This window comes from Mus musculus, chromosome 9 (genome assembly GCF_000001635.26).
Source record: "Mus musculus strain C57BL/6J chromosome 9, GRCm38.p6 C57BL/6J".
Lineage (NCBI taxonomy): Eukaryota > Metazoa > Chordata > Mammalia > Rodentia > Muridae > Mus > Mus musculus.
This window is the reverse complement of record NC_000075.6, coordinates 65,112,057-65,140,043: the sequence shown is the minus strand read 5'-3', so window position 1 is coordinate 65,140,043 and position 27,987 is coordinate 65,112,057. Positions and strand designations below refer to the sequence as shown.

At 50.6% G+C, this 27,987-nt stretch overlaps 1 protein-coding gene across 19 annotated transcripts in view; it reads right to left on the bottom strand.

Moving 5' to 3' along the window:
- Nucleotides 1-2,096: 2,096 nt before the first annotated feature.
- The window catches only part of Igdcc4 (immunoglobulin superfamily, DCC subclass, member 4), a 36,925-nt gene continuing 11,034 nt past the window's right edge, over nucleotides 2,097-27,987 (bottom strand). For 6 of the 19 annotated variants that reach the window (XM_030244472.1, XM_006511306.2, XM_006511310.2 and 3 more), the window contains exons 2-20: nucleotides 26,432-26,785; nucleotides 25,603-25,744; nucleotides 19,690-19,826; nucleotides 18,124-18,264; nucleotides 17,238-17,393; nucleotides 15,855-16,268; nucleotides 15,268-15,432; nucleotides 14,622-14,759; nucleotides 13,116-13,289; nucleotides 11,340-11,576; nucleotides 11,163-11,264; nucleotides 9,298-9,481; nucleotides 8,573-8,721; nucleotides 8,265-8,435; nucleotides 7,981-8,118; nucleotides 6,888-6,993; nucleotides 6,176-6,404; nucleotides 5,407-5,571; nucleotides 2,101-4,932 (exon numbers count right to left, since the gene is read on the bottom strand). In XM_030244472.1, the coding sequence (XP_030100332.1) occupies nucleotides 4,516-4,932; nucleotides 5,407-5,571; nucleotides 6,176-6,404; nucleotides 6,888-6,993; nucleotides 7,981-8,118; nucleotides 8,265-8,435; nucleotides 8,573-8,721; nucleotides 9,298-9,481; nucleotides 11,163-11,264; nucleotides 11,340-11,576; nucleotides 13,116-13,289; nucleotides 14,622-14,759; nucleotides 15,268-15,432; nucleotides 15,855-16,268; nucleotides 17,238-17,393; nucleotides 18,124-18,178 (3,000 nt within the window). In that variant the 5' untranslated portion in view covers nucleotides 18,179-18,264; nucleotides 19,690-19,826; nucleotides 25,603-25,744; nucleotides 26,432-26,785 and the 3' untranslated portion in view covers nucleotides 2,101-4,515. Of the gene's footprint in view, nucleotides 4,933-5,406; nucleotides 5,572-6,175; nucleotides 6,405-6,887; nucleotides 6,994-7,980; nucleotides 8,119-8,264; nucleotides 8,436-8,572; nucleotides 8,722-9,297; nucleotides 9,482-11,162; nucleotides 11,265-11,339; nucleotides 11,577-13,115; nucleotides 13,290-14,621; nucleotides 14,760-15,267; nucleotides 15,433-15,854; nucleotides 16,269-17,237; nucleotides 17,394-18,123; nucleotides 18,265-19,689; nucleotides 19,827-25,602; nucleotides 25,745-26,431; nucleotides 26,786-27,987 lie in introns of all 19 variants that reach the window. The other 13 variants (XM_030244474.1, XM_030244467.1, XM_006511307.2 and 10 more) reach the window with 10 other exon arrangements.

The window sequence follows — 27,987 nt, the reverse complement described above, 5'->3', positions numbered from 1 at the left end:
AGCCTGACTCACCAGCATCCCTGGAACCTACATGGTTGAAAAAGAAAATGACACCCATAGGAAATTATTCTCTGACAGCGAGCCACACTTGCACCATGGCACATGTACAAACATACACACATAGACACACACACACACACACACACACACACACACACACACACACTCACACAGAGTAAATAGATAAAATGTTCTGCAATTCTCTAATTTAAATCTAATTTAAAAAACTTTCAGAGGAGTCCAGGATAATGGCACACATCATTAATCCCAGCACTTGGGAAGCAGAGGCGGGTGGATCTCTGTGAGTTCAAGGCCATCCTGATCTACATATAGAGTTTTAGGGCAGCCAAGACTACGTAGTGAGACCCTGTCTAAAACAACACAACCAAAACAAAACAAAAAGCCAAGCAGAGGTGGCATACACCTTTAATCCCAGCACTCAGGAGGCAGAGGCAGAGGATCATTGTGAATATGAGGCCAGCCTGGTCTATAGAGCTAGTTCCAGGACAACTAGGGCTACACACAGAGAAACAATGTCTTGAACCCCCACACACACAAATAAGTAAATAAATAGATAAATAAATAACAAAACAGAAAACCTTTAGGCCTCTAGTAATCAGATGTCTGTCCATGGGCAGATCTACATTAATATGAGCCTGAGAAGATAGCCTGCAATTCTGTGAGCAGAGCAGAGACCCCAGTCTGCCATTGCCACAAAAGGACTCATTGAGGAAGGGCCAGAGTGAGGCCTCTACAGACAACAGGGAAGGTAGTACTGAAGAAGGGGCCTCCTTGCGGCCTAAAGTCCTGGAATGCCCTCCTGCAGGCCTTGAATTATCAACCACCCCTTATTGGCATGTTCTGGACTCCAGAGAGGTCAAATTGGTGTCCTGAATTGCTGTCATTTTAAATTCATCTTGACAAGTGTTTAATTCTTCTTTATCACAACCCGTGGTCTGAGAGTGATATGCAAATAATGGCTATTCTGCTGCATGCAAAATGTGCAGTATCTCTCTGTATGATCTGTCAATTAACTCTGAGCCTGGCCCACCAGCCACTTTGGGGGTGGTCTTGGGCATGACAGCCTCTGCTGGCCTATGATTCCTTCCAATGAAAAGGCACTTTCTGGGCTCCTTAAAGATCTCAGCAGAGGGCAGCTGTCAGCTGTGATCCTGAGATGTGTGGAGTACGGGTCTGAGCATGGAGAGTTCTGAGACTGTGTATACACCTGAGGGTGTTTGTGAAGAAGAGCATGCAGGGTGAACCTGACGGGTCACTGATAGCAGGTACATCCCAGGTCAGCTATGATGCAACTCAACACATCGGTGGACGTTGCAGTTTCAAAGGGTTGGCAGGGATCTAATACACTCCTCCAACTTAAGAGGCATGCATGTGGTGTGCCTGTGTATGTGCAGGCAAACACATGCTAGGTAAGTATTCAACTGCACAATGACATTTGCAGTCCCTTTTTTGGGTTTTTCGAGACAGGGTTTCTCTGTGCAGTCCTGGCTGTCCTGGAACTCACTCTGTAGACCAGGCTGGTCTCGAACTCAGAAATCCACCTGCCTCTGCCTCCCGAGTGCTGGGATTAAAGACGTATGCCACCATACCTGGCTGAAGCTTTAGTTTTTTTTTTCTTGGACCCATCTTCTTTCTACTCTCAAAATTTACTGTTTCCTATCCTGGGCCAGGAAGACTTGAGAAAACTCTAGTCAGTTGGTTCCAGAAAGAACATATCTTGAAGCTGAGGGATGGCTTATTGCTCTTGCAGAGGACCCTGATTTGGCTCTCAGTGCCACTACTGGATGGCTCACTAAAATCCAGTCCCAGGGGATCTGAAGTGCTCTGACCTCTGTGTAAACCAACATGCAAAACTCTTTAAAGTTAAAAGAGCAACATGGTTGGGCGGTGGTGGTGCACGCCTTTGATCCCAGCAGCACTGACTGCTCTTTGGAAGGTCCTGAGTTCAAATCCCAGCAATCACATGGTGGCTTATATCCGTAATGAGATTGGATGCCCTCTTCTGGTGTGTCTGAAGACAGCTACAGTGTACTTGCACATAGTAAATAAATAAATCTTTAAAAAAGAGAGAGAGCAACATGTCTGGAAAATAGTTTATTAATTCTTTACAGGGACAGATACATGATCAACACCTTAGTGTAACAATAAAGAATATCATATTTGTAAGGAGGAAGCATGATGCTGGAAAGTGCAATTAAATAACCCAGCACAAACTAAGCACAGGTAAACGAGTGAGCATGTAAGTATTGCATACACTTGTCATGCTTCGAGAAAAGAAATTCTTAAATGAGACTCCAAAGAACTTAAGGCATCCATGGCAAACGACAAAGGGACTAATGCCCTGTAAAAGGCCAACAGACTTTCCTAATAAGACCTGCTGCTACAAAGTCACAAAGCTAACACTCCCCAGTTACTCAGAACCCAAATCATATATAATGCTAGTGAGTTCTGGCTACTTTCTTATCAACTGTGAGTTATAGGCAGATACCAGATTTATTACTTATTTGCTTTTGAGAAACAATTTTCCACCCAGCCTAATGGGTTATAAATTGTCTCATTTGCAGCTATTTAATTTAAACCAGAACCTCAGTGCTTGTTAAACAAGAACATGAGGAATGACTATGTGGTGTGATGCTAAGAGCCTACTGTTAAAACGGTTATTTCATTCAAGGCAAGGAGGAAAAAAATCTAACCAGGAAAACAAAATGAGGCTCTTGACCTTCAGAGCAATGAAGAAACATACGGTGGTGTTGGCCGTGGCCACTTTGAATGCTATAGAAGTAGTTCAAGTGACAATCCTGTCTTTAATGAGATACGAAGCCAGCATTAATAATCTTTAGTGTTATCATAGGCTGGCTGAAGAGGGGAGGAGAAGGAAATGTGGGTGGGGTCAAACATGAGTGACACACAAGGCTAATAAACACAGACGCTTTCAGAAGCTACAACTCCACTGAAAGACATAAAATAAAATAAAATAAAATAAAATAAAGGGAAAATAGACTGGTTATTTCTAACTTGGCCCAGAAGCCAGAGTTAACACTTGATGTGCCAGCCAGTTGAAATAGAAAGATGTGCAGCAAGAGCACAGATGCCACTGGATCTGACAATTCTGGGACATGACTGAGGTGAGAAACCAGAGAGATGGCATGGCTCTTGTGACTCAGGAAATACCAGTCAGGCTTGGCCCTTTGTGGTAAGATGATTTTGGGATTCAGTGTAAAGAAAGATAAAATAAAATGAGCCAGCCGCCCTTTTCCTATGCAAAGACTTCCCTTACAGCATCTTGGAGGAAACTCTTTGCTACTCTGAAGCCAGGTTCAGGGCTCCAGGGTCAGGGAACTGAGCCATGGCAGCCCCAGTAGCTCCCCTCTCCTCACCCCTTCAGTTTCAGCCAGGACTGCACGTCAAAAGCACACACCCATCTCTCTGTGCAGATGGGTGGCAGCCATTTTTTTTCAGCCTCTTGGTTTCACTCCCTACCCCTTCTTGGGGGTTCCCCTGTGCAGCCTGGACTCATCTCTTCCATAGAAAACCTTCTCATCTCAACACCAAGGGGAGGGCAGCCAGACAAGCCACAAGGTCTTTTCCAGATCTACTTGGAGTGGGTCATCTGCCCAGGAAGGCGGTTGGCAGGGGAGCTGTGGGGACCCAGGGGTCACACTATGGTCTGAAGCAGACATGAGGTAGTCATGTTGTTAGGAAAGGGTGCATAGGTTGAACTCAGGGACGAGAAACACACGACATAAAGACAAGCATGGCAGACAGAAATGAAAACAGCAGTGAGGAAATCAGGGGCATCATGGGAAAGAGAAGGGCCCCAGGATAATCGAGCAAGATGACATGAGACAGATCACCAGAACAAATGAAGGAAGGGGCAGAGAGGGACAGGGTGCGAAAGAAGATTTCCCAAACCAGGCACTTCCCAGATTACAAAATTAGGTACAGAGATGCTCAAAGGAGAGGGGAGCTGAGCTGGGTTCACCCAGACATCTGGACCTTAGGAGGCCAGGGGGATGACAGCCATGCTGTGGTAGGCTGCGGTGTCATAGGCCCGTGGAGTTGACTGGCACTCTGCTCAGCACAGCTGACAGAAGAGGGGCTGGCGCTGTCTTTGTAGACACAGCACTGGAGACACTCTCAGAGTGTAATAAAAGGCTAGGTGACAAGGCTAAAAGCTCAAAGAGCTGGCACTGATCACTGTTACACCATCCTGCCACGGAGGGTCAACTAGGCCACAGTGAGTGCTACATAGGGAGAGGTTTCCTAGCTCAACCAGCACACACACACACACACACACACACGACTTCACACGTGTCCATTACACAGAGCTGTGTCTCAAGTCCCTCCTGTATGTGATGCAGAATATGAGGGAGAGTAAAGTTCTCCCCAACCCCAGCCAAAGGACCCTAAGAGGCTCCAAGGACTTATGGATATCTCTAGTACACACATGTGTAGCCATGCATGGCATGTTCCTGAGCCATATCTGCCTTCTGCTCAGGGGACCTGAGCAGAGGAGACAGGGGCCCTGGGAAGGCTTGGGCTGACTGTTAGAGGACACAGGGCTTTGGGCTGGCAGCTTTTCCCAGGGGCCTCCTCTATAGCAGTGCTGGGCTGGAGGTCTGAGCAGGAGCAGGAGGCACTGGCTGCTTCTGGCAAGCAGGTGAGCCTCTCTGGCCCACTGGTTGTTGGTTGGCACCCTCCCAGCTCCCTGCCCAGCCAGTCTGCTCCTTGAGACAGATCCACAGCTCCAGACGTGGAAGGCAGAGTCTCTGCAGTCAGTGGTTCCTCTGGCTCCAGGTCTTGGAGGTGGAGGTCAGGACATCCTTTGGATGCACCGAAGTCGGAGTGGACAATGACCTCAGCTTCCACCTGATTCCTGCAGGCTGGGGACGGCTTCTTTCTCCCGTTGCTCTGGCAGAGTGGAGAACAAAAGGCTAGGTGAGCACCACTGAGAATGGTCTTCAGAAAATGACCAACATATTGGGGGGCGGGGGGAGAGGCTGACTCCCCATTAGATGATACAAGCACTGTTCCACCTAAGAAGAGACGACGCTCAGGCTCTGGCAGAGATGAGAAACGCAGAATGTCACACGTTTGCCCTCACTCAGGCTACCAGAAAGTACTAGACCCAGAACCTCCACGAAGACAAGGAGGCGCTGGCCGTATCTAAGGGGCTAAGGCCACCTTCAGATACTCTGTAAGTCTACTGTAAGTCACTTAGGACCAGGTAAAGAAGCTCCACACTGGCTTCCTGTCACCCACTCCCCTTTGGAAGCTACAAGGTCTTTCAAATACACTTCTGTCCCTGGAAGTGCATGGAGGGGGGACTTTCCCTCCTGCCTCCCCATCCTGCCTCTCCCTCCCTCTCAAACAGCACCAACCAACCTTTATGGCGTCATATACCAGGGCTTGCAGCAGCAGTGTCTGCCCGGTTCCCGCTGGAGGCAGCAGAGCACGGGTCAGAGCCGGCCTTGGACCACTACCCTGGGGCAGCTCACAGCCTGCCCAGGAGCCTGCCCAGTTTGGTCCCCCTGCCTGAGCCCAGGAGATCTGCAGAGAAGGAAGAAGACAGTATGGGCATGCAGGGTCCAGACCTGTGGACCCCTGTTATCTCCAGATAACACTAAACTCCACACTAAAGCCCCACCCCGGGACAGAGGTGAGAACTGAGGTAGGGAGAATGGGAAGGGCGGACCCATAAGCCTAACAACAGTTGATGTGCAAAATCCAAAGCTCCCAAGCTTGCTGGACTCTTTCTAATTGCAGAGGAAAGTGAAGAGATGGGAAGACTGACTGTCCACTTGGTCAGGGTGTGCCCCCAGAACACCTGGCCTATGGGGTTTCACCTTATTCTGGGGCCAGCCCTACTTGGCCACAGCAAAAGTGACCAGCCTCTTTTCTCCATATTAGGTAAGTGAAGAGAAGTATGGGTGCTCTCGAAAACACAGCTCTGGGATCCTCCCAGGTGGTATGGACAGGCTTTCTCTGTATGGTTCAGTGCCTGTGTGTGTGTGTGTGTGTGTGTGTGTGTGTGTGTGTGTGTGTGTGCGCGCGAGCGCATCTCACCGTCAGAAGTTGTGCTCTGGTGCCCCCTGGTGTTTGATTTGGGAATGGGTTCGTGTGAGTCCCTGACCTGAAGAGACTCCAGTCTCACCTTTCTCTTGGAGTGGCCCCGGCAATCTGAAACACTGCCACCCATAAGGCTGTGTACTTCAGCCTTGTCTTCCACATCTGAGGGTGGTGGGGACCAATCCTGGGGACGAGGATGCACGAGGGACTCCAACTCATGGGCAGCAGGGACACTGGGGGGCCCAAGTCGAGCTCTTGTGTAGAGCGCTGGGTTTCCTGGGGTGCCTGAGGAGGACAATCCGGGCAGGGCTTCCCTGTGATCAACAGAACAAAGTTATGGGTCGGACAAGAGTGGATTTGGTTTCCTGGTGTGGTGCAATCAAACAGAAAGGAAGGAATACAAGTCCACTCGGCCTGACCCCTCAGATGGCACGCTTCCTTGTATGGCGAGATGGGCCATTTCCATTTAAGCCATGAGGGAAGCCCACAGGTAGCTCAGCCCGCTGTTACTGAGGTGGGGAGTCCTGGGGCTTCCCTAAGTTTATTCTACATTCTCATGAGAACAACACCTCAATCCTTCATCTCAGAATCCTAATAAATAAATTATCCACTTGTTTTGTGCTACTGAGGATGACGCCCAGGGCCTCACATGGGGGCACATGTAGCACTGAACTTCACTCCAGCTCCATAGCCCTATCTATACTGGGGCTTCCGGGGCAGCAGGGAAGGACACGCTCCTTTGTCCACTCTGCAGCCCTTCCTGGTAACTCAGTGGTCTCAGTGGTTCCCCGGTTCACCTGTGGGAGCTTCGTCGTAGGCCAGCACACATGCAGGCCAGGAGGCAGAGAAGGCCCAGGCAGACACCCACGATGATGCCCGTGACGGCGTGCACATCCAAGGAGTCTGCGGGGGAGAACAGTGTGACTCCAGGTCAGAAGGAAGCAGTGCTCATAAACCAGGACGGAGATCAAAGGTGTGCAGTACCACACCTGGTTCACACCTGGTTTGGAAGCTCACTCCCTTCTGATTGGAATAGAGAGAGCCACGGGATCTTACTGGGCCTCATACTGAGTCCACCACGGTCTTCCCTGCTGTACAGAACCTGCCACTCCTCACAAAACTGGACTCTATAGAATCAGCTCTTCAGTGAAGTTGTTTTCCTCCTGGCAACAAGGGCTCTCATGGTGTATATATGTATAACCAAGGTGGGCTCTAGGTGCACACATGTGTGTGTCATGTCTGTATATGTTCATCTAAGGGCATGTATATGTAGTGTGGAGATCAGAGGTCTACATCACGTGACTTCCCCAGTCCCTCTCAGCCCCAGAAATATCCTGTCTCTGCATCCTCAGCAAGGATTACAGCAGCCACAGCCAAGTTTTACGGTGTGTGTGTGTGTGTGTGTGTGTGTGTGTGTGTGTGTGCATTTGGACTCAGGGCTTCATGCTCCTCAGTCCTATGTGTGGCTAATGCCCCACTGGCTCATCTTCACATCTTCAATAATTTACAATAAGGAGCCCTGGGATCTCATTTTGTATCTTAATTGAGCCCTTGTGAGTGTCTATCCAGCCTATTGACCACTTCTTCACAGAACTCAGGAGCTCACCCAACCCTCCAGGCAAAGCAAGATCCCCACAAAACCAACTCTCTGATGTCCTCTGACCTTCGCATATGCACTGTGCCAAACACACACAGAGAGAATAAAATAATAAAAGACCCCTCAAAGCTATGACAGTCCCTCTATCAAGCTGTCACTGCTTCTCCATCCCCCACACCTTAGGGTTCCAAAGTAAAGAAAATGTAATTTCCAGAAGGCAGGGCCTTGGGAGCCAATCCAGGGGTCTTGGGGCCTCCAGTTGTCCCAAGGGCCTTCTCCCTCCTGCCTGGTACCTGAGAATGTCTTTTGCAGAGTAATCACATCCTGCAAGCGGGAAAAGGGCCCAGGCCCCACCTCTGTGCGGGCTCCCATCTTGAAGAAATACCGAGTGTCACTCTCTAGGCCATGGACCTCTGCACTGAAGATGTTTCCTGTGGTGGGAAGTGGGAGGAGACAGGGTGGCAGGAGGCCAAAGCACCATGGGCAAACCAACTTTGCACCCAGACAGTAGCTTCAGCCTCCAATCCCAGAGACCCTTGGAACAAAAGGGCAAGGAGGCAGGGGTGGGCGTCCTTACCCTCTGTGGTGAGCAGTGTCCACTGGTGTTCGGGCTGGGTGTGGTTGTTGCTGTAGAGAATTAGATACTCCACAATCTCACCATTGGGCTCCGTGGGGGGACACCAGTGTAACCGAACGGTGGATGGTGTCAGGGGGCTCAGGCGCAGGTCAGAAGGAGGTGTTGAAGGCCCTGCAGCACAGGGGAAGGGGTGGAGAGTCAGAGACACAGCCCTAACTAAGGGGATGAGGGCACAGCCTCCTCTTCTTCTTCCTTCCTCAGACCCAGCAAATGGTGGCACAGGTGGGGAGCGGGCAGTGGATACTCACGGTCAGGCAGGGTGGAGCGTTCTACGACGGAGCCAAAGGGCCCATCCATATCCACTCCGTGGGACTGTACCGCAAACTCGTACTTGGTAAATGGTTTCAGGCCGCCAATGAGAATGTCTTCTCCAGAGCTTCCAGGAGAAGGGATAGGACTAGTGCCCTCAGACAGGCCTCAAGCCAGGCAGAACCCCAGACAGAAGCCCCTGCCTCCAGCCAGGCCCCACCCTGGAGGGAGCTGCTTGTTGGGCCCACAACCTCCCCTCCCACACACAGCCAGGCAAACCACAGAAAGGCCGGACATATGTTATTCCATGTCTCATCTCCAAAGCAAGCCCTTCTCTCCTCTGGGACGCTTTCCCGAATTAATCTAAGTTATTCTGCACCTGGGGGACCAATCGCTCCTGAAGTGTCTATCCTCAGCTTAGTTTCTCTCTCTGTTGGCTTTCACAGGGTGTCTTCCCAATCAGAACAGCAGCTCCTTAAGCTATCTTCCGAATGATGGGCCGGCAGGGTGCCAGCCAACGGATGGAAGCCTCTAGTCTTGCATCCACTCTCACCAAAGGCTGACCACACATTCTGCCACTGAGGGATGGGGGAATCCCATCCCTCATTATTACCCCCCAGGTCAGCAGTCACGGAAAAGACATCTGTGTAGATCCTGGGTGTGGCCTCACCACAGCTGAACCCGCTAGTCTACCACCCCAGCTACACTCCCCCCTCACTGATACCTGGTATAGTAGGTGACCAGGGAAGCATTCCTGAGCCCCCAGGGGCCGAAGCGTACAGTGTAGTTGACAATCTTGACAGTGGTAAAGTCTGGCTTCTTCCACCGAAGCCAAATGGAAGTGGAGCTGTTTGACTCTGCGTGGACATGGGCAGGAGGCAGCGGTGGCCCCCTCTGGATAGGCAGGTCTAGAGGGGGAAACCCAAGTGTGCAGAGAGTAGGTGGACGTACATGGTCTCAGTAGGTTTCATTTGGCCTTTCCCCCTCTTATTTTTGAGGCAGAATCTCATTATGTAGTAGCCTAGGCTGGCCTGTAATTCTCCATCCTTGTGCCTCTGGTCCTTTAGCACAGGGGTTACAGCTGTGTGATACCACAGCTGGCACCGGGCCTCTCTTGTGATCCTGTGAGTTGGGTGACATTATTCCTACTGCAGCTGAGGCTCCCAAGAATGGAAGTGATTTTTTTTTGCTTAGGTCACACATAGAGTGACTGTGACATATCCCATGGCTGATGAGAATGTGACAGAGAAAGCATGCCCTGACTCTGGAGCCAGGCTCCATTGCTGCCACTTCCTAGCTATGTATGTGGCTTTAGAGAAGTTGTTTAACCTCTCTGTGCCATCATTTTCTATTCTTATAAGGATCTGATGACAATACCTACATCTTGACATTTTTCTTCTTTTCTTTATATTTACTTCTTTAAAATATTTAAAATTCTGGGGGCTGAAGAGAGGGCTCAGCGGTTAAGCACTGACTGCTCTTCCAGAGTCCCTGAGTTCAATTCCCAGCAACCACATGGTGGCTCACAACCATCTATAATGGGATCTAGTGACCTCTTCTGCTGTGTCTGAAGATAGCAACAGTGACAGTGTACTCACACATATAAATACATAAATACATCTTTAAAACATATTTAAAATTCTTAACTCCTGCATCTTCTCAGTCACACATTTATTGTGTGGAGGGAAGGGAGGGAGTGTGCTGCTGTGTGCATGTGGGGGAGCAGAGGACAATTTGGGGGGGGGTGCAGAAACCAAGCTCAGGTCATGTGGCTTGTAGCAATCACCTTCCCTGCTGAACCATCTCACTGTCCCCTCATGAGTGTCCTTAGGAGGCTGCTTACAAAGCAGGTAGAAGACTGTGGGACAGTGTATACTATTTGGTGATGACAAATGTTTATTAGATAAGCATAAAATAAGCTCCAAGAGAGCAGATACCTTATTCATGTTGTTCATTACTAAGTTTCCAGAACAGAGCTGTCATGTGGTAGATACTTAGGTAAAATATTTGCTCAATGAAAAAACTGAACTCGCTGGAATTAGAACCCAGGTTTCTTCTGACTGTCAGGCTGGATCGTCAGGGTGACAAACCACTGTGTTGTGCTTGCCCCTGCTTAAGAATTATGGGGTGGGGCTGGAGAGATGGCTCAGTGGTTGAGAGCACTGACTGCTTTTCTAGAGGTCTGGAGTTCAATTCCCAGAAGCCACAACCATCTGTAATGGGATCTGGTGCCCTCTTCTGGTGTGTCTGAAGACAGCTACAGTGTACTCATATACATAAAATAAGTAAGTAAGTCTTTAAAAAAAAGAATTATGGGATAATCTGACGGACCATGTGGTATACGTGGATGCGATCTAAAAAGCTGTTTAAAGGTTAAAGCTTGAGCCAGGAATCACGCATCGGACACGGAGTTTCTCTTTCCAATCTCTCCCGTTCGCTCTGCTTAGCTTGAGAATGAGGGGCATGTCTAGAGCAGGAGGATTTCTGCCCAGGAGGGTGGGCCGGGTGGCTGTGGCATGCACACGGCTTGCTGGCTGATAAAGAAAAAGGAAAAGAAGGCTCCAAGACCCCCGCCTGCCTCCCCCTCACCTGGCGTGGGCGCCTTCTCCGTCTTGCCCTTCCACACAGCAGCGTAGCCGTCCTCGTGTTTGTTGAAAGCTACGAGCTTCACCTCGTACAGCCTGCCAGGGACTGGGGAAAGGCCATGAGTGTCACTCTCCGTGTGCTTAGCTTGCCCATGACCCTCCCAAGCCCAAGCCTACTCACCTAACTGGGTCAGTTCATACTGCTTCACTTTCTTCTTCAGCCGCACGGGCCCGACGTCCCAAGCTTGATCTCCACGACCCCCTGGGGGGCGGTCACCATCTGCCTCCTCCTCTGTTCCCACCTCTCTCCAGTAGAGTTTGTATCCAGAGATCTGGGTGGGGTGAGGGGGCGGCTGCCATGACACCACCAGGGACTCCATCTTTGCCCTCACCTTCAATTCTGCAGGGGCAAAGGGAACTGGGGGGCAGAGGAAGATGATGGGGACAAGGGGAAGAGAATGAGGAGTGAAGTGGTCAGGGAGGTGAGCCGGTGCAGGGCAGGGGCGGAGCACAGCATAGAGCTGTGCCTGGGCTTTCCCTAACTGCTCCACTCTGCCACTTCCCGGTGGGTTTGAGCTCTGCATGTTAGCTGCGCAGGCGCGTCTGCCGGGCACGCACAAGAGACAGCAGGGGGCGTGTCTGCGCAGGCCCGCGGTCAGGGGCAGAGGGGCTTCTGCAGGTCTCTTGAAAGAGTTAGTATGGTCAAGGGGCTGCTGAGATCATGAGGGAGATTTGGGACCATCAACACGACGAGCAACACTCGGAGCCCAAGAGTAGAGGGTTGGCTGTGTGTCAGACCCCATTTCAAACATTTTGTATATGTATTTTAAAAAATTTAAAGTATTTATTTAATTTATGTGCGTGCTGGTGGCGGTCAGAGGCCGCAAGCTGTAGACTCACTCATCATATAAATTCTGGGGAGACATTGGAAGTCAGATCCCCAGAAAATGGAGCAAGCCCCTTTATTAGCTGGGCGACCTTGGCAGCCTTTGTATATTTTTACTTCATTCATTTTTTTTTCTTTTTCTTTTTCTTTTTTCGAGACAGGGTTTCTCTGTGTAGCCCTGGCTGTCCTGGAACTCACTTTGTAGACCAGGCTCGAACTCAGAAATCCGCCTGCCTCTGCCTCCCGAGTACTGGGATCAAAGGCATGCGTGCGCCACCGCGCCCGGCCCATTCTTATAATTCCATAATCCAGCTTTTTTTTTTTTTTTTTTTTTTAAGCTATAGCTTGTCTAATGTCTGAATATGGTAGCTGACTTTGTAGTCTTTTTTCTTTTCTGGTTTTTTGAGACAGGGTTTCTCTGTGTAACCTTGGTGTAGACCAGGCTGTCTTCAAATTCAGAAATCTGCCTGCCTCCACCTCTCGAGTGCTGGGATTAAAGGCATGAGCCTCCACTAGCACCTGCCTGGAGACTTTGTAGCCATTTAACCACTCTACTGTTTGGGCCTCTTGGCAAAGCCAGCTAGCTTTTAATGGGTTCCTTCCTTTCTTTGATACAGAGTTTCATACCTCCTAGGCTGGTCCCCAACTCACTAGGTAGGTGAGGCAGACCTTGAACTGCCAGGATCAGAGGTATGCTGGGTTTATGTGGTCCTGGGGATTGAATTTAGTGCTTTGTACATGCTAGGCAAGCACTCTGTCAAGTGAGCCGTGGTCTCAACCCAAGGAGCTCCTGTTCTATGCCGACCACTCTGTGTATAATTACAATGACTAGTCCTGCTATCATCCTTGGTAGTACCGAAGCTCTGGAGATGCGAGTGGCTTGTCAAAGTCACAGAGTGAACAAGGAGATATTTGAGCCCAGCCCTTCACTCCTACACCCAGGCCTTCCGGGTGCATCAAGTGTGTGTTTGTGGGGGGGGGGGGGTGGCAATAACAGGCAATAACAGGGGCAATATCTAAGGCCACAGAGCACCTGTCCCCGCTGTCCAGTCTGCCCGTGTAGGTCCATACCATGGCTCTGGTTGTGCACACCAGGTGTCCTGTGCTGCATCCACTGAGAAGGGACTCCATAGCCAGCGCCAGTGCCAGCTGAAATCCGGACTCGGTACACTTTGTTTGGCTGAAGTGAGTTTAACGTAAGTTGTGTCTCATTTCCAGGCACCTCGGTGGAGAAAACCTGATCTTCTGGGACAAAAAGGATAGGCTGCTGGGTGTCCTTCATTGGGGGACCATCAATCTTTAAATTTATCACATTGACTTTTCCATTTCAGGTCCCCAGGGTCCTCTGGGCACTGACCCCTCAGCACGGAGGCAGGTTTCATGCCTCCAGGTTGACCCTGGGCTTCTACCTATCGCTGCTGAAGCCCATTGGCCTCCGTTCCATATGGAGAAACCAAGGCATGAACTTTTCCTCCCTGTGAACCAACAGCAACAGCCAGTACACACCTCTTACACAGGCTTGATGGCTGGCTAAGGACACTAAGCAGTCCCTGGTGTCAGGAGCCCTGACTGCTGTCTCCCATCAGCCTCCTGCCTCTCTCTTTAGCTTTACCCTGACCCTCACCACTTTTCTTTTCCTCACTCTCCATTCCTTTCCCAACCACATCACCTCCCCCAGACCAGCATCATCTCCCCAGTAGGAGCAGCCCATGTCTCATGTGCACTCCTGCAGCCTCCCACATCTTCTCTGGTGTGTAAACCAGAAGGTTTCTGGGGCTGGAGAGATGGCTCAATTGTTAGGAGCACTGACTGCTCTTCCAGAGGTCCTGAGTTCAATTCCCAGCAACCACACTGTGGCTCACAACCATCTGTACTGGGATCTGATTCCCTCTTCTGGCATGCAGGTGGGCGTGCAGATAGAGAACTCATATACATAAAATAAATAAATACATCTTAAAAAATAAACAAACACAAAAACCTAGAAGGGTTCCAAGGATCCACTGGGTAAATTGCTCCCTTCACAGAAAGGGAACAGTCCAAGGTCCCACTGATCACCCTCCTTATCTGTGCGCAGGCTACTGACCCTCTTTGCTTTCCCTTTTCCTCAACTGCCCCGAAACCCTGTGTCCGTGTGTGTCCATGAGTGTGAGTGTTCACCTATGTGCAGGTGTGTGTACACATACATGTGGAGGTCAGATGACAACCTCTGTTGTCATTTCTCTGGTATTGTCCACCTTCTCTTCTGCACAGGGACTCTCGCTGGCCTGGAACTCACTGGTTTAGCCCAGTGAGCTCAAGGTGTCCCCGTGTCTCCACCTCCCCTGCTCTGGGATTACAAGCAGGCACCTACCACTGTGCCAGGCTTTTTTTTTTTTAACATGAAGTCTGAGATTGAACTCAGGCCTTTGGGCTTGCACACATACTTTACACATTGGGCTATCTAGTCTCCCAATGCTCTTTTCCAGAGCTTTCTCATCCCATGCCCCAATTAGGCTCCACTTCCACTGACAACGTCCCTCATCTAGGGGAGGACCCCCATTCCCACTGACATCTCTGTACCTCCCCGGCCCCACTCACCTTCCTTCCCCAAACCGTACTCTATCTTGTACTTCAGCACCTGTCCATTGCTCAGGCTGGAGGGCAGGGGCAGCCATGCCACCCTGATGTCCGAGGGGTTGGGGCTGGACAAGGTAAGCTGGGGTGCTGCGCTGGGGACTGAGACAGAAGAACATTGGCGTGAGCTCCGCTCCACCAACAGGGAAGATAAGACACAGTCAGGAGTGATCAGAGACTTGCCCAGGTCACACAGCAAGTCAGAAGTAGGCCCAGGCCCAGGATCTGAGGGAGGGAGGGAGGGAGCCTCTCAGGGGAGCCCTACGCTGGAGGATGCGGAGACATCCTTTCTATCCCAAGGCTAGTGGACAGTGTGGGCCAGAAGCTTTCATATCCAATGGCTGGGTAGTAAATGTATGTTAGGAAGAAGGGCTGCATGGTATGGGGGCTCAGAGCTGGGCTCAAGTCCCAGCTGCCCTGCTGAGCTTGGCAAGTCATTTTCATTTTCTGAGCCCCAGTTTCCCCATTTTACACTGGGAAGAAGAACCTCTGCCCACTGCTTTATAGGGCACAACAGACATCACAAGGCAGGGAAGAGGGCCTTGGGCCACACTGTCCCTGAGTGGGAGTGTCTCTGGGTCCCAGGTCACTGCAGGTTCAGAGGTCCTACCATCGTCCAGTGTATGCACCAGGGCTGGGCTGGAGGTTCGGCTGGCCCCCAGCTGGGAGTAGGCCACCACGTAGAACTCATAATCCGTGTTGGGTTCCAGGTCCCGAACCTGCAGCTCTGTGGTGTCATTGTTTACTGCAAACTGGTACTCCACATTGTCCACTCCTGAGGTGGTAGCACGGGGGGGACAAAGGGACTGTCACAGCCCACTCCATGTCTGACTAGCTGGAGACTGTCTGGGGATCCTACTGGTCTATGTATAGCTAAATTGTTACAGACAATCTAGGGTGAAGGATAGAAATGCCTCTGCCATCTAGTCTACTTATTGCATTGATTCCATAATAGGCCAGGAAGCTCCCCGTGCTAATTGAAGGAGCCCGTCCTGCAGTTAGTTAGCTGGGGGTGGAAGATGGCTCCTTTAACCCTGGAAAGAGAAGCATTCTCTCCGTCAAGGAGTGCGTGTACACTCCATTCTCTAATACTAGATCACTTCCCAGCAGTATTGCTCCCCATCCCTTCCTCTCATCTTTAATTATCCATCCCATACTTGCCCTAACTGGGATTCCCGCGGTCAAGAGTAGACATACCCCTTGCCTTTTGGTAGTGAAGAGAGAAGCCAATGATTTGCTCGCTGTGCAACTCAGGCCGCTCCCAGGCCACCAGCACAGAGGAGCTGCTCAGCGGCGTGGCTGTGACCCGAGTCGGGGCGCTGGGCAGCCCCTCGCGCACCACTACCGCCAGGGGCGCAGCGGCACAGGCAGTTCCCGCGCTGTTTTCTGCTACGCACTGGTAGTAGCCAGCGTCCTGAAGGCCGATCTGAGTGATGACCAAGCTGCCGCCACCGCCCTGCACCTTGACGCGCCCATTGGGTCGCAACGGGATCCCGTCGTGCAGCCAGTGCAGCGCGGGCCGTGGCTCCCCGGACGCCCGGCACACGAAGCGCGCGGTGCTGGCCCGCGTCCGCGAGAGCGCCTCGGGCGCCTGCGAGATGGCTGGGGCAGCTGAGGGGCAGAAGGGAGACTCTGACAAGAGGGCCTACCCCTCTCCAAGTGTCCCAACACCGCGCCCAAGCCTCACCCTGAGGTCCTCTCCCCTAGTCATACGGGCCCAGCTCTGGTCCACTAGACTCGACCCCTCCTGGGCTAGTCCTCCTTTCTCCCAAGCCCAGCAGATTTCCAGCTTTTGAGCTCTAGGCTGTAACTTCACTTTCTCCTCCCCGTGGCTTCTTATACCCAGCAGTTACTCCAGCTTTCAGCAAGCCTGGTCCCCCAGTTTTCTGTTGTATTGAGAAAGCTCTTTTATAGCCCAGGTTGGCCTTGAATTTCTGATCTGCCCGCCTCAGCATCACCCCAACTGATTAATCCCAGCATTCCTAGGAGACAGAGACAGGAGATTCCCCAGAATTCCCCGGGCCAGCTAGCCTGGAGTATGAAGTGAACAAGAAACCTTGTCTCAACTCAGTCTGTGACCGCAATACACTCACCATGGCCTGCACACACTCATAGGGACTTAATAGCCTAAGACATTGTCATTGTTTAATAATTTTGTTTTTGAGATAGACTTTTCACTCTGTAGCTGGTCTCAACTCTGTAGCTAGGGCTGGTATCGAACTCACGCTCCTGCCACAGTTTTCTGAGTGCTACCACGTACAGATTCTGGGCTTCACACACCCCCCTAGACCATTCCACTATCTCCTTCCATAACCTCACCCCACTCCTGCTCGCCTGCACTCTCACTCCTCATGACCCAAACCAGGCTTTAAATCCGCCCCCCCACCCCCCGTCTCAAATCGCCCCATTCCCTCCCCCCCCCCCCCCAGCTACGGAATCCAGTCCTCCAACAATCACCACCAATCAGAAAATTCAGACTCCTCCCATGTGGTCCCCCTCACATTTAGTCTTCTAGGACCGCCCCTTCTCCCTCTAACACACACCCATCCTTAACGTCCCCCAGCACCAGCCCTTCCTTACCAAGCACTCGGAGCTCAGCAGCCGCAGTGGCGAAATCACGCGTGCGGGGCTTGTTGGCTCGGCAGACATAGACTCCAGAGTGCCGAGGCTGCGCGCTGGCGATGAGTAGATTGGTCCGGCCCAGAACGATGACATCCGTGGAGATAGGCTTTCCATCTGGTGACAGAGAAGGAGCAGGCTGGAGGGGGACGCTGGAACTGTCCCTCTACACCCTCTCCAACTACGAGGTTCCCACTACATCCCTGCAAAGCTGCATCACAGCCGCTGGTTTGAATCCCAGTTCCTTCTTACTCTGATCCCTAGGTGGAAAAGCAGAAGGGAGGTGGGTAAACGATGGCTAAATGGTCTCTGGTGGGCGGAGCAGATATTTAATACAATCTCTCTCTCTCTCTCTCTCTCTCTCTCTCTCTCTCTCTCTCTCTCTCTGTGTGTGTGTGTGTGTGTGTGTGTGTGTGTGTGTGTGTCTGCCTGTCTCTGTCTCTCTGTCCCTCGCTCTCTCTGTCTCTCTGTGTCTCTCTCTCCTCCCACCCCCAGAATTTTCCAAAGTAGGGTTTCCTCTGAGTAGCCCTGGTTACCCTGAACTTGCTCTGTAGACCAGGCTGGCCTCAAACTCAGAGCCCCGCCTGCCTCTGCCTCCCCAGTGCTGGGATTAAGGATGTGTGCCACCACCACTGGGCTTTAATACAACCTTCTTTAGACTTTATTACTGCATGAATGTGTGTACATGTGAGCTTGCTTGCATGTGCTATGGAAGTCAAAGGACAACTCTAAGGAGTCAATTCTCTCCTTCTATCTTTAGGCAGAAGCTCCTGACTTGGAGCCTGTGAAATACTGTACCATCTTGCCCACTTCCCCAGTCTCCTCCTCCTCTTTCCTCAGCACTCACCCTGTCGGACCCAGGACACAAAAGGGGTGGGGTCAGCAGAGGCCACGCACTCCATCACTACACTCTGTCCAGACACTACCGTGGTGTTCTCTGGGGCTGCCACAATGACCACATCCTGCCCCCTGGTAGCCTCCAAAGACCCTGTAGTGAAGATAGGACAGGGTTAGCTTGCCAATTACTGCTTCTGAATGCCCAAAGCAGGGGGCCTGGGGCGTCATGGTTCTTTCTGTCAGAAGGGGAAAGCAACTGTCAAGCAGAGCTGGCGTAGGCCTTGGAGTTCTTTCTCTTGGAGCCAGAAGAATGCTCTCCGACACAAGTGAAACCCCACAAGTTACTGGGTAGACCATACCTCCCCCATATTTCCCCGCCCAAATCCAGCTCCCATGGCATCTGCCTTAGACTCAGCACCCAGCTCTAGTTCTAAGACTGTCTATAAGTTGTTGTGTGAGTCAGGCAGATGCCTTTCCAAAGTACCTCAGAGTTCTACAAGCAAAAGGTGGGCTGTTAAGCCGGGCCTGGTGGCGCACAACTTTAATCCCAGCACTCAGGAGGTAGAAGCAGGCGGATTTCTGAGTTCGAGGCCAGCCTGGTCTACAAAGTGAGTTCCAGGACAGCCAGGGCTATACAGAGAAACCCTGTCTCAAAAAAACACCCCCCCCCAAAAAAAAAGGTGGGCTGTTGTTTTTAGCAAAGAAGCTTCACGATGTGTTTCTGTGTCCAACTCTCTCTCCTTGTGGCACAACATTGAACACCTGATTTGTCCAGCAGGGGGAAGCATAGACCTAGTGCTGGAGAGCGCGCAAGGATGGCCTGGAGCCTCAGCCTAGGGACTAGAGGATGGAACCAGTGAAGAGGAGGGATGACACAAGTGAGCAACCTTGGGGGAGGCTTGCAGTGAGATCTGTGGAGCAGCTGCTGAATGCCAAGCACTTTCCATTCCCATCTCAGGGTCACACAGATGGTGAGGAGAGTCAGGATTCAAAACAGGTCTTCGTGACCCCCCAAACCAGTGCCCTTGTTACTACCTAATCCTGGCAGGGGCTTTTCAAAGAGAGGCAGAAAAGAGACTTCTAGCTACAGATGCTTGCTGCCAAGTCTGACGGATCCCAGGAACCCACTAAGTGGAAGAAGACAACCGACTTCCACAAATCCTTCTCTGTTCATGAGTGCTATGGGACTTGTGTATGAACACACAAAATAAATGTTTAAAAAAAATGGGAAAAAGAAAGGCAGAAAAGGACCAGAGTACAGGTGAGGAGCCAGTTTGGCATACATAAGGAGATTGGGTGAACCTCTAGCCCAAAGCCTTTAAGGCACCTGGAAGGGCAGAAGGGACCAGAGGCTGCAGGGCATTTGGATACCTTGCCTGTTCACCAGTTCTTGTGCAACCGTAGGAAACACAGACACCCCATAAGGAACGAACCCCACCCCCACCCCCACCCCCTGCCAGTTGGAGTCCCAAACCCTAGGTCTATCCCATGTAGAATTACTACTCAATCAGCTTTCCAAAGACCCGGGTCTAGTCACTTTCATTCCCAGTATAGCTGTCCCCAGAAATCCCCTTACCTCTGAGGGCCACAGTGAGCGAGGCCTCCTGGCTGAATCGTTGGCGGGCTGAATTGGTGGCCACGCAGCGGTAGGAGCCTGCATCACTGTCCTGGACATCTAGGATCTGGAGGACGCCATTGGGAAGAGTGATGAGCCTTGGGAAGGAGCAGAGGGAGCCTGTGAGGTGTGGGAAGGCGATAGAGAGGGGTGGCCCTGAGGGACAGAAATGCCAACCCTCACCTAACAGACTGGCAAAGACCAAATGGTTTACTAACAGCTCAGGCGGGTGGGTAAGGAAATCACAGAAGGCACATCTGTCCAGCAGGCATCACCCAGGACATGCTCTTTTCTGGACAAGCTGGTAGCATGATCCAACAGCAAGGAGCTGTTCATCTAGCCCTGGGACTTCTGGGACTCTATCACAGTCAGTCAGACACACACAGCACCTGCATGTCAGTGTTTACTGCAGCCCTGTGCAGAGGCTGGAAACTGTTGGGTGTATCCTGGCCTCACAGGTGTGGGCACCTCCTGCAATGGAACGCGGCAGGTCCAGGCGCCCTCCGCACTGTGTGCTTTGGTGCCGCAGGATAACACACTCAGAGCCAAATTCTTACTAGATTGTATATGTACTGAATGTCCCCAGAAAAGGAAGTTGTTTCTGAGGAGGGGGCCTGGTAGCCTGGAAGCTGGAGGTGTGAGAAGCCTAACTTTTTTTTTTTTTAAAGATTTATTTATTTATTATATGTAAGTACAATGTAGCCGACTTCAGACACACCAGAAGAGGGCATCAGATCTCATTACAGGTGGTTGTGACCTACCATGTGGTTGCTAGGATTTGAACTCTGGACCTTCAGAAGAGCAGTCAGTGCTCTTACCCATTGAGCCATCTCACCAGCCCGAAGCCTAACTTTTTATTACACACATATACCATTTTAAGAATTTGAATGTTTTAGCCAGGCGTGGTGGTGCACGCCTTTGATCCCAGCACTTGGGAGGCAGAGGCAGGCAGATTTCTGAGTTCGAGGCCAGCCTGGTCTACAGAGTGAGTTCCAGGACAGCCAAGACTACACAGAGAAACCCTGTCTCGAAAAAAACCCAAACAAGCAAACAAACAAAAAAAGATTTTGGATGTTTTAAACCTTTTTTTTTCACCCCTGGAAGATTAAAAACCAACAACAGAAACAGCGTTTGTGTGTGTGTGCCTTAGCGCAGGTGCCTGCCAAGTTGAGGAAAGGGCTGGCGTTGCAGATGGAGCTGCAGTTACTGGCAGTGGCGAGCGGCCTGATGTGGTGCTGGGAGCTAACTCCAGAGGAGTAGCTCGCATTTACAACTGCCAAGCCGTCATCTCTCTGCTTGCTCCACCTTTATTAACCTCTTACCTGCATTTCCTTTCCCTCTTCCTAACAAAAATTCCCTTATTCCCTCATCTCCTCTGACCCTCAAAGGAATCCCAAGAGGCAGGAGAATCACAACCTCCATTTTATGGTAACAAAATTGAAGCTCAGGGTAGTGCATTCACCCAGGGTCTTCATGCTGGAGCAGTTACAGCCCAAAACCAGGGGCTGGGGATATGGTTCCATGAGTAGAAGGCTTGTCTAGCTTGCACCAGACCCCACTTCCATCTTCAGCACTGTGTGAATCAGTAACGCTCCACGCCTGTAATGACAGCGTTAGGGAGGTGGAGGCAGGAGAATCAGAAGCTGAAGGTCATCCTGTGCCACACAGTGCGTTGGAGGCCATTGTAGATGATGTGACACTATGCTACAAGACATCTTGAGGCCAGGTCTTCTGGTCCTAGAGGCCAAGTTCAGGCCCCTGCTCATAGCTAGGTGTGGCTGTGGGAGGGATGGGTGTGGTTTCCAATAGTTTCTACCCAGCAATCCACAAAGCAATTTAGAAGACCAGGAAGACGGGGCCTTCTTACCAGACCTGCAGGAGAGAAGGTTGAGAAAGCCAGGAGACCTTGCTTGAGAAACTTGGGGCAGGGAGGTTGGGGGATGGTGGGCACTGAGTATGTTCAACCAGTCAGGAGGTGATGAGGCCTTCTACGGGGGTCAGCTCCAGGTAGTGAGAATCTTAAGTGTACAGACTGGGTGGAACCATAGGGCGACAGGGCATTGGGTGCTGGGGAAGGCTCTTTGTTCCTGGAAAAGCAGGGGCTAAGGAAACCTAAGTATGGGAGCGGTGAGATGGCCAAGGGACTGAAGAAGGGTATTGGGAGACATTCTTGGGAATATGGTGGGACCAGTCCTTCCCTCATCTGCCCAGGTGAGCCTTTGTCCCACACCCAACCTCTCACCTCAGCTCCAGATGCACTCACAGATGTGCTACAGTAGAGAGATGGGGGCGGGGAAGCAGGAGAAACATGTAGGGAGACATCTGGGCCAGTACCCAATCTACTGCCATGAGAAATCAGATGAGAAAGACCACCCCTCACGGCCGACTCTACTTCACATGCTGCAATCTGTGGCTTTTCCTTCCCCTCCATCCTCCATCCAGCCAGTTCCCCTAGGGGATTACCTCCACTTTCGAATCTTGGTGCCAGGAAAAGGGAGCACCAAGTGCTAAGAGCAAACCTGTTCCTTGAGCAATAGCATTTCCTTCACTTTGTGTGCAGGAATGGATCTGCCTGCTCCTTTCCTCGGGCACAGAGCTGTAGCTGCAGCCAGAGGCAAGGTGCTGCCCTGCCTCCCCAGGGCTGTCTAAACCTGTTCTGGTTTTGTTACAATGTGGTTTTAGAAACTCTGGCTTCTGAAAGATGACTGAAATGTATTGGCTAGTAGGGGAGAAGTTACAAAATAGTGCTTAAGAAACAATTCTGGGGCTGGTGAGATGGCTCAGCAGTTAAGAGCACTGACTGCTCTTCCAGAGGTCCTGAGTTCAAGTCCCAGCAACCACGTGGTGGCTCACAACCATCTGTAATGGCCCTCTTCTGGTGTGTCTGAAGACAGCTTGCAGTGTACTCATATACATAAAATAAATGAAAAAAAAAACATGTATGGGCACAAAAATATTTAAAACAAACAAAAAGGAAGCAATTCTGGTTTGGGGAAACAGATAAATGACAGGTTGAGGCACATGGTTGGCAAAGCTTTTGTAGTGCTTGGGGTTCCCTTTGTGAGGGGGATTGTTGAGCACTCTTATTTGTTGAATTTTACAAAATGAAAACCTTTTTGTTTTTGAGTTAGGCTGGTCTGGAGTGAGGATGAGGATGGTGGAATACTCAAAATGGTAAGGCCTGCGTTCAGTCAGGAGGGGCTTCCCTTTTCATTCTATAATGTGCATTTTGGCTTTTTTTTTCTTTTTTTCTTTTTTTTTTTTTGGTTTTTTGAGACAGGGTTTCTCTGTGTAGCCCTCGCTGTCCTAGAACTCACTCTGTAGACCAGGCTGGCCCTGAACTCAGAAATCCGCCTGCCTCTGCCTCCCAAGTGCTGGGATTAAAGGTGTGTGCCACCACGCCCGGCTGCATTTTGGCATTTTAATATAAATTCTTTTTTTAGTTTCATTCATGGCTGGCTCCCATGGAAAAAAAAGGTATCTCCTATTACTAGAGATGAATGTAAGTGAGGCTAGGGTGGAGTTCAGGTGGGAGAGTGGATTGTCTAGCATACACAAAACTCTGGACGTGCTGGGTCCTAAGCTCAACACCTCATGGTGTGGTAGCACTTGCCTGCAATTGTAGCACTTAGGAGGTAGAAGCAAGAGAACTAGGCGCTGAAAGCCAGCCTAGGCCACATGGGACCCTACCTTTCTGCCTTTAAATAGATAGACAGATAGACAGATGGATGGATGGATGGATGGTGGATGGTGGATGGTGGGTGGACGAATGGATGGAGAGTTAGGAATTCAAAGTCAGCCTAGGCCACATCAGACCCTGCCTTGAAATTGATAGACAGACACAGACAGACAGACAGATGGATGGTGGATGATCGGACGGACAGACAGATAGATGGGTAAATCATAAATACCAGGGAACTGCCTTAGTGTTTAGCCTTTGTCATCTGTTACAAAAGTATGTGCCTTTCCCCTGACAGAGTGTATTTGAGCTGCAAATGCTCACAGCCAACTCTAAGGAATGCGATCTCTTGTGACCACTGAGCTGAGTTTGTCATTAGAATATCTGTATATCTGGGCACATGCAAAAATACATACCTTGGCCATAATCTAGTTGCTGCTTTAGACATTTCTTTATTCCCTGACACAATGTGCTGGGACATGTGAGCCTGGTCTATTTATAGGCCAGGATCAATTTTCAGAGGACTTGGTGGCAAGCACTTCTGGGGCCTGGAAGCTGGCAGCCCCACCTAATGGGTGAGGTCTGTGGCCTGAATTAGATGCGGGGAAGGGAAGTCTGATTCCCACTGTTTTGAGGAGGACAGCCTCGTCTACACACTGAGGTCTAGACAAGCCTGGTGTTCACAGGGAGACCCTGTTCAAAACAATGCAGAAACCTAACAATGAGAGAAAAACAAAACCACAATAATAAAAGGGGCCAGAGATGTTGGCACAGGCCTGTAATTCCAGGACTGCGGAAGCTGAGGCAGAAGGCCAGCCTGGGCTACCTAGCAAGACCCTGTGTCAGGAAACAATTGACCATCCTGTCTAAATAACAGTGGTTGGGCAATGAGATAATTTTTTCCTCCTTTTTTGTTTATATGTATTTTAAAAATATGTCTTCGGGCTGGGGATGTAGCTCAGTTGCTAAGAATACTTGCTTAGCATGCCTGAAGCTCTGGGTTCCATCCCCAATACCACATAAACTGATATTTCAGTACCAAGCAGAGAGGAAGATCATGAGTTCAAGATCATCCCTGACTAATGCTGAGAGTTTGAGGCTAGCCTGAGCTACAATAAGACCTTATCTAAGACAAAACAAACAACAAACAAACATGCTACAGAGGTCACATTTGGAAAATTACAATTTAGCCGAATGCCCTTCACATTTCATTTCACAGATATAGGGAGACAAGAGCTGAACTGGATGTGCCAAGGATGAGTGGAGACCAAACTGCACTCTGTCAACAAGGATGCTATCTGTTGACTTTACCTGATCAAAGGTGTTCTGTGACTTTTCTACACCTTCTACTCCCACCACTGGGTCAAAAGTCAGCAATGATGAGGCAGCCCAACAGTCAAGACGGAGTTGGATGTACTTGGGAGTGATGTGCAAGCCAATGTTTCTAAGTGTGTGTCGGGGTGGGGATCGCATTTCCATGCAGCAGAGGGTTGCAGAATGCCTGGGAGAGACCTTTGGAGGCGCATTTCCCAAAGATGTGTAAGGATCCATGGGGTGAGGACCAAGATGTGAAGCCAACCCAGAAGCCCCAGAGGCAGTGAGCCTCTGGGTTCTGGTCTGCTGTGTGTGCATCAGGAGGCCACAGCAGGGGCCAAATCCTGGTTGTCCTCTGCTTGGCATTCAACCTAGAACCTTCCCCAGGATTGTTCCACCAATACTATCTTTATAAAAAGAGAAGTGAATGGACCAAAATAGACCCTGTAGCCTGCTGGTCAGAGATGCCTGTGCCTGACAGGGTAGAGCAGAGATAGGAAGAGAAGTAGGAGTCCATGGAGAAACTCCAGAGGAACCTTGGAAAGAGCAGAGCAGAAGCCAGTCTTCTGCCCGTGGCCCCTGATGTGGTCTTGAATAGATCATAGCTGCTGTCTGGCTCTTAGAGCCCTTGATAAAGCAAGTGTGGACCAGCAGTGCTTGGAAGAGCTCTAGACTGTCCCCTAGTTCTATGCACCTCAGCCTGGTGGGTAGCTTCTCTTCCAGAGAGGAAACCTTCTCACTGGGCCAGGAGTCGGGCTAGTGGTTGGCTCTTGGGTGAGTTTAGGCAAATGGAGCACCTTGGCTGTAAGAATCCCAGTTCTAAGCATGTCCCAGAACCCTATGTCCTGCACACTGGGGCAGACTCCCTGAGGGTCACTCACCGGGACTCCTCAGGCACGGTCACCTGGTCCTTTTCCCAAGTAATGATGGGGGCTGGAAGGCCCTTGGTGTGGCATTCAAAGCGTGCTGTCCCGTTCTCCTCCACAATCTGGGACTCGGGGTGCAGAGAGAAGTCTTCGAGTGCTGGGGATGAACATGGTGGAGAGAGAGAGAGAGAGAGAGAGAGAGAGAGAGAGAAAGAGAAGAGAAGAGAAGAGAAGAGAAGAGAAGAGAAGAGAAGAGAAGAGAAGAGAAGAGAAGAGAGATTGCTGTCAGCACAGTGGCACAGAACGCAGAGTCATGGACACACAGCTGAGCAAACCCACAGTGAGGGAGAGCACAGTGGTAGCCAAGGGCTAAGAAAGGATTGCTGGTCAGATGGTACTGGCAGTGTGTAATCCAAAGCATGTTGTACCCATGTCCAACATTACCATCACAGTATTTCCTGGTACCTCTAGAGAGCCCTAAGGAGCCAGTGCCAGGATAGGTCATGGTTATATCCTTGTACACTGTGGTGTGTGGGTAGGAAACAGGAAGAGAAACCTTTGGGCTCCTGACCTCTTCCTGGCAGACAAGCCAGTCCTATACACTAGAACTCAAAGGGTGAGAAAGGAGGTTGATGGAGTGAAGACCTGGCTGATGGAACACCGAGCAGCAAGAGTAGCTAACAGCAAGAGGGGACCCAGTGAGTGGGACAGGACAGGAGGCAGGGAACCTGGGCTGGGCTCCCGGTTCTGATGCAGGTAACTAACTTTAGATCCTTCTCCCTATCCCTTCTGTCCCCTTTGGTCTCCAAATCTCCACCCTCACCCCAGAGATGCAAGCACTTACTGGCAAGCTTGACCACAGCAACCTGGCTGGCCACCACTCCTAGCGGGCTGTGGGCCAGACAGGAATAGCTGCCCTCAGTGACCTTCCAGATCCTAAGAGCTTCCTCATCATCGCTGTCTTCTTGCTCTAGGGGTGAGGACAGCCACAGGGAGCCATTGGGTAGCAGGTGCAGGTTCTCATGCTCTAGTACAGTGTCTCCATCCTTGCTCCATGTCACCCTGGTCGGAGGCCCAGCAGCTGTAGCCCCCAAAGTGCAGTCCAGCACCACAGCCTGCTCAGGGCCCAGGATCACTTGCAGGGGTCCCTCATCACAGCTCAGCTTGACAGTTGTCTCCTGGGGCAATGGCAGCTCCCCTGTGAGAAGGAAGAGACACCAGGGCTGTGGTGTGTGGCCTCCTGGTCCCTGATGCACCACCCAGTGTCAATCACTTAAGGAAAGACCCTGTGACCATCTGCATCCATTTTCTTTGCCAACAGCCCCTTACTTCTCAAGGCCCATCTCCCCATGGTTTAACTTCTTTGCCCACGAAAGACCCAACTCACAGCAGCTTTATTACAACAGCCAGAAGGTAGACTTGACCCAAATGTTTGCTCTTCGCCTGATAAGTAACTAATATTTTACTCAGTCAGCAGAAGGGATGAAACATTCCGCATGCTAGTGCATAGAAAAACCCTGGAAACTTCATGCCAAGTGAAAGCCACCAGCCACCAGCCACCACACACTTTGGGACCCCATTTCTGTGGAATGTCCATAAGTCAGAAAGTAGAGTAATGGTTACCAGGAGTCTTGAGCAGAGAGGAATGGGGAATGACCACTAAGGAGTATGACGTTTCTTTTTTATGGAAAGGTTCTAGAATTAGACAGTGGCCAAGGCAACATAACCTTATTAGTAGATTCAAAACCACAGGGTAGAGTGGATGGTGGTGGTGGGGGGGGCTATGGCTCAGATGGTAGAGCATTTGCATAGCATGCCTTAAGGCCTGAGTTTGGCCCCTAGCACCGAGTGGGTAACTGAGTGGGGTAGTGCACACCTGTAATCCCAACACTACAGAGAAGGAGGCAGGATGATCAATAGTTCAGGGTCTTCCTCATTCTTCAGCTATGTAGAAATTGGAAGCCAGTCTGGACTACATGAAAGTCTGTCTCAAAAAAAATTTTTTTTTTAACCTATATACGTGGTAAATTCTATATAAATTGTGAGTTGTTTCTTGGTTTTAAAAATACAGAGCAGTTCTGTCCTTTTAGGGCTGTTATGAATGGTCGCTGGGTGATGTGTACGTGGTGTAGCATTGCCTGGCACTGTGTGGTGGCTTAGTGGTTTTAGTCCTCCAGGAATCCAATGTCTCATCCCCACCACTGTTGCTCATACCTCAAGCTTGAAAAATGTTGTAGCTGGAAAACTCTGAGAAATGTACTATGTGTGTAAGGCATGAGTGTGTGTGTGTGTGTGTGTGTGTGTACACGTATGCTGCCCATAGACCCTAACACTGCCCCTGCCATGAAGGGAAGAGAAGGAGGATTAGAATAGAGCATACACTATCCCATCTCAGGGCAA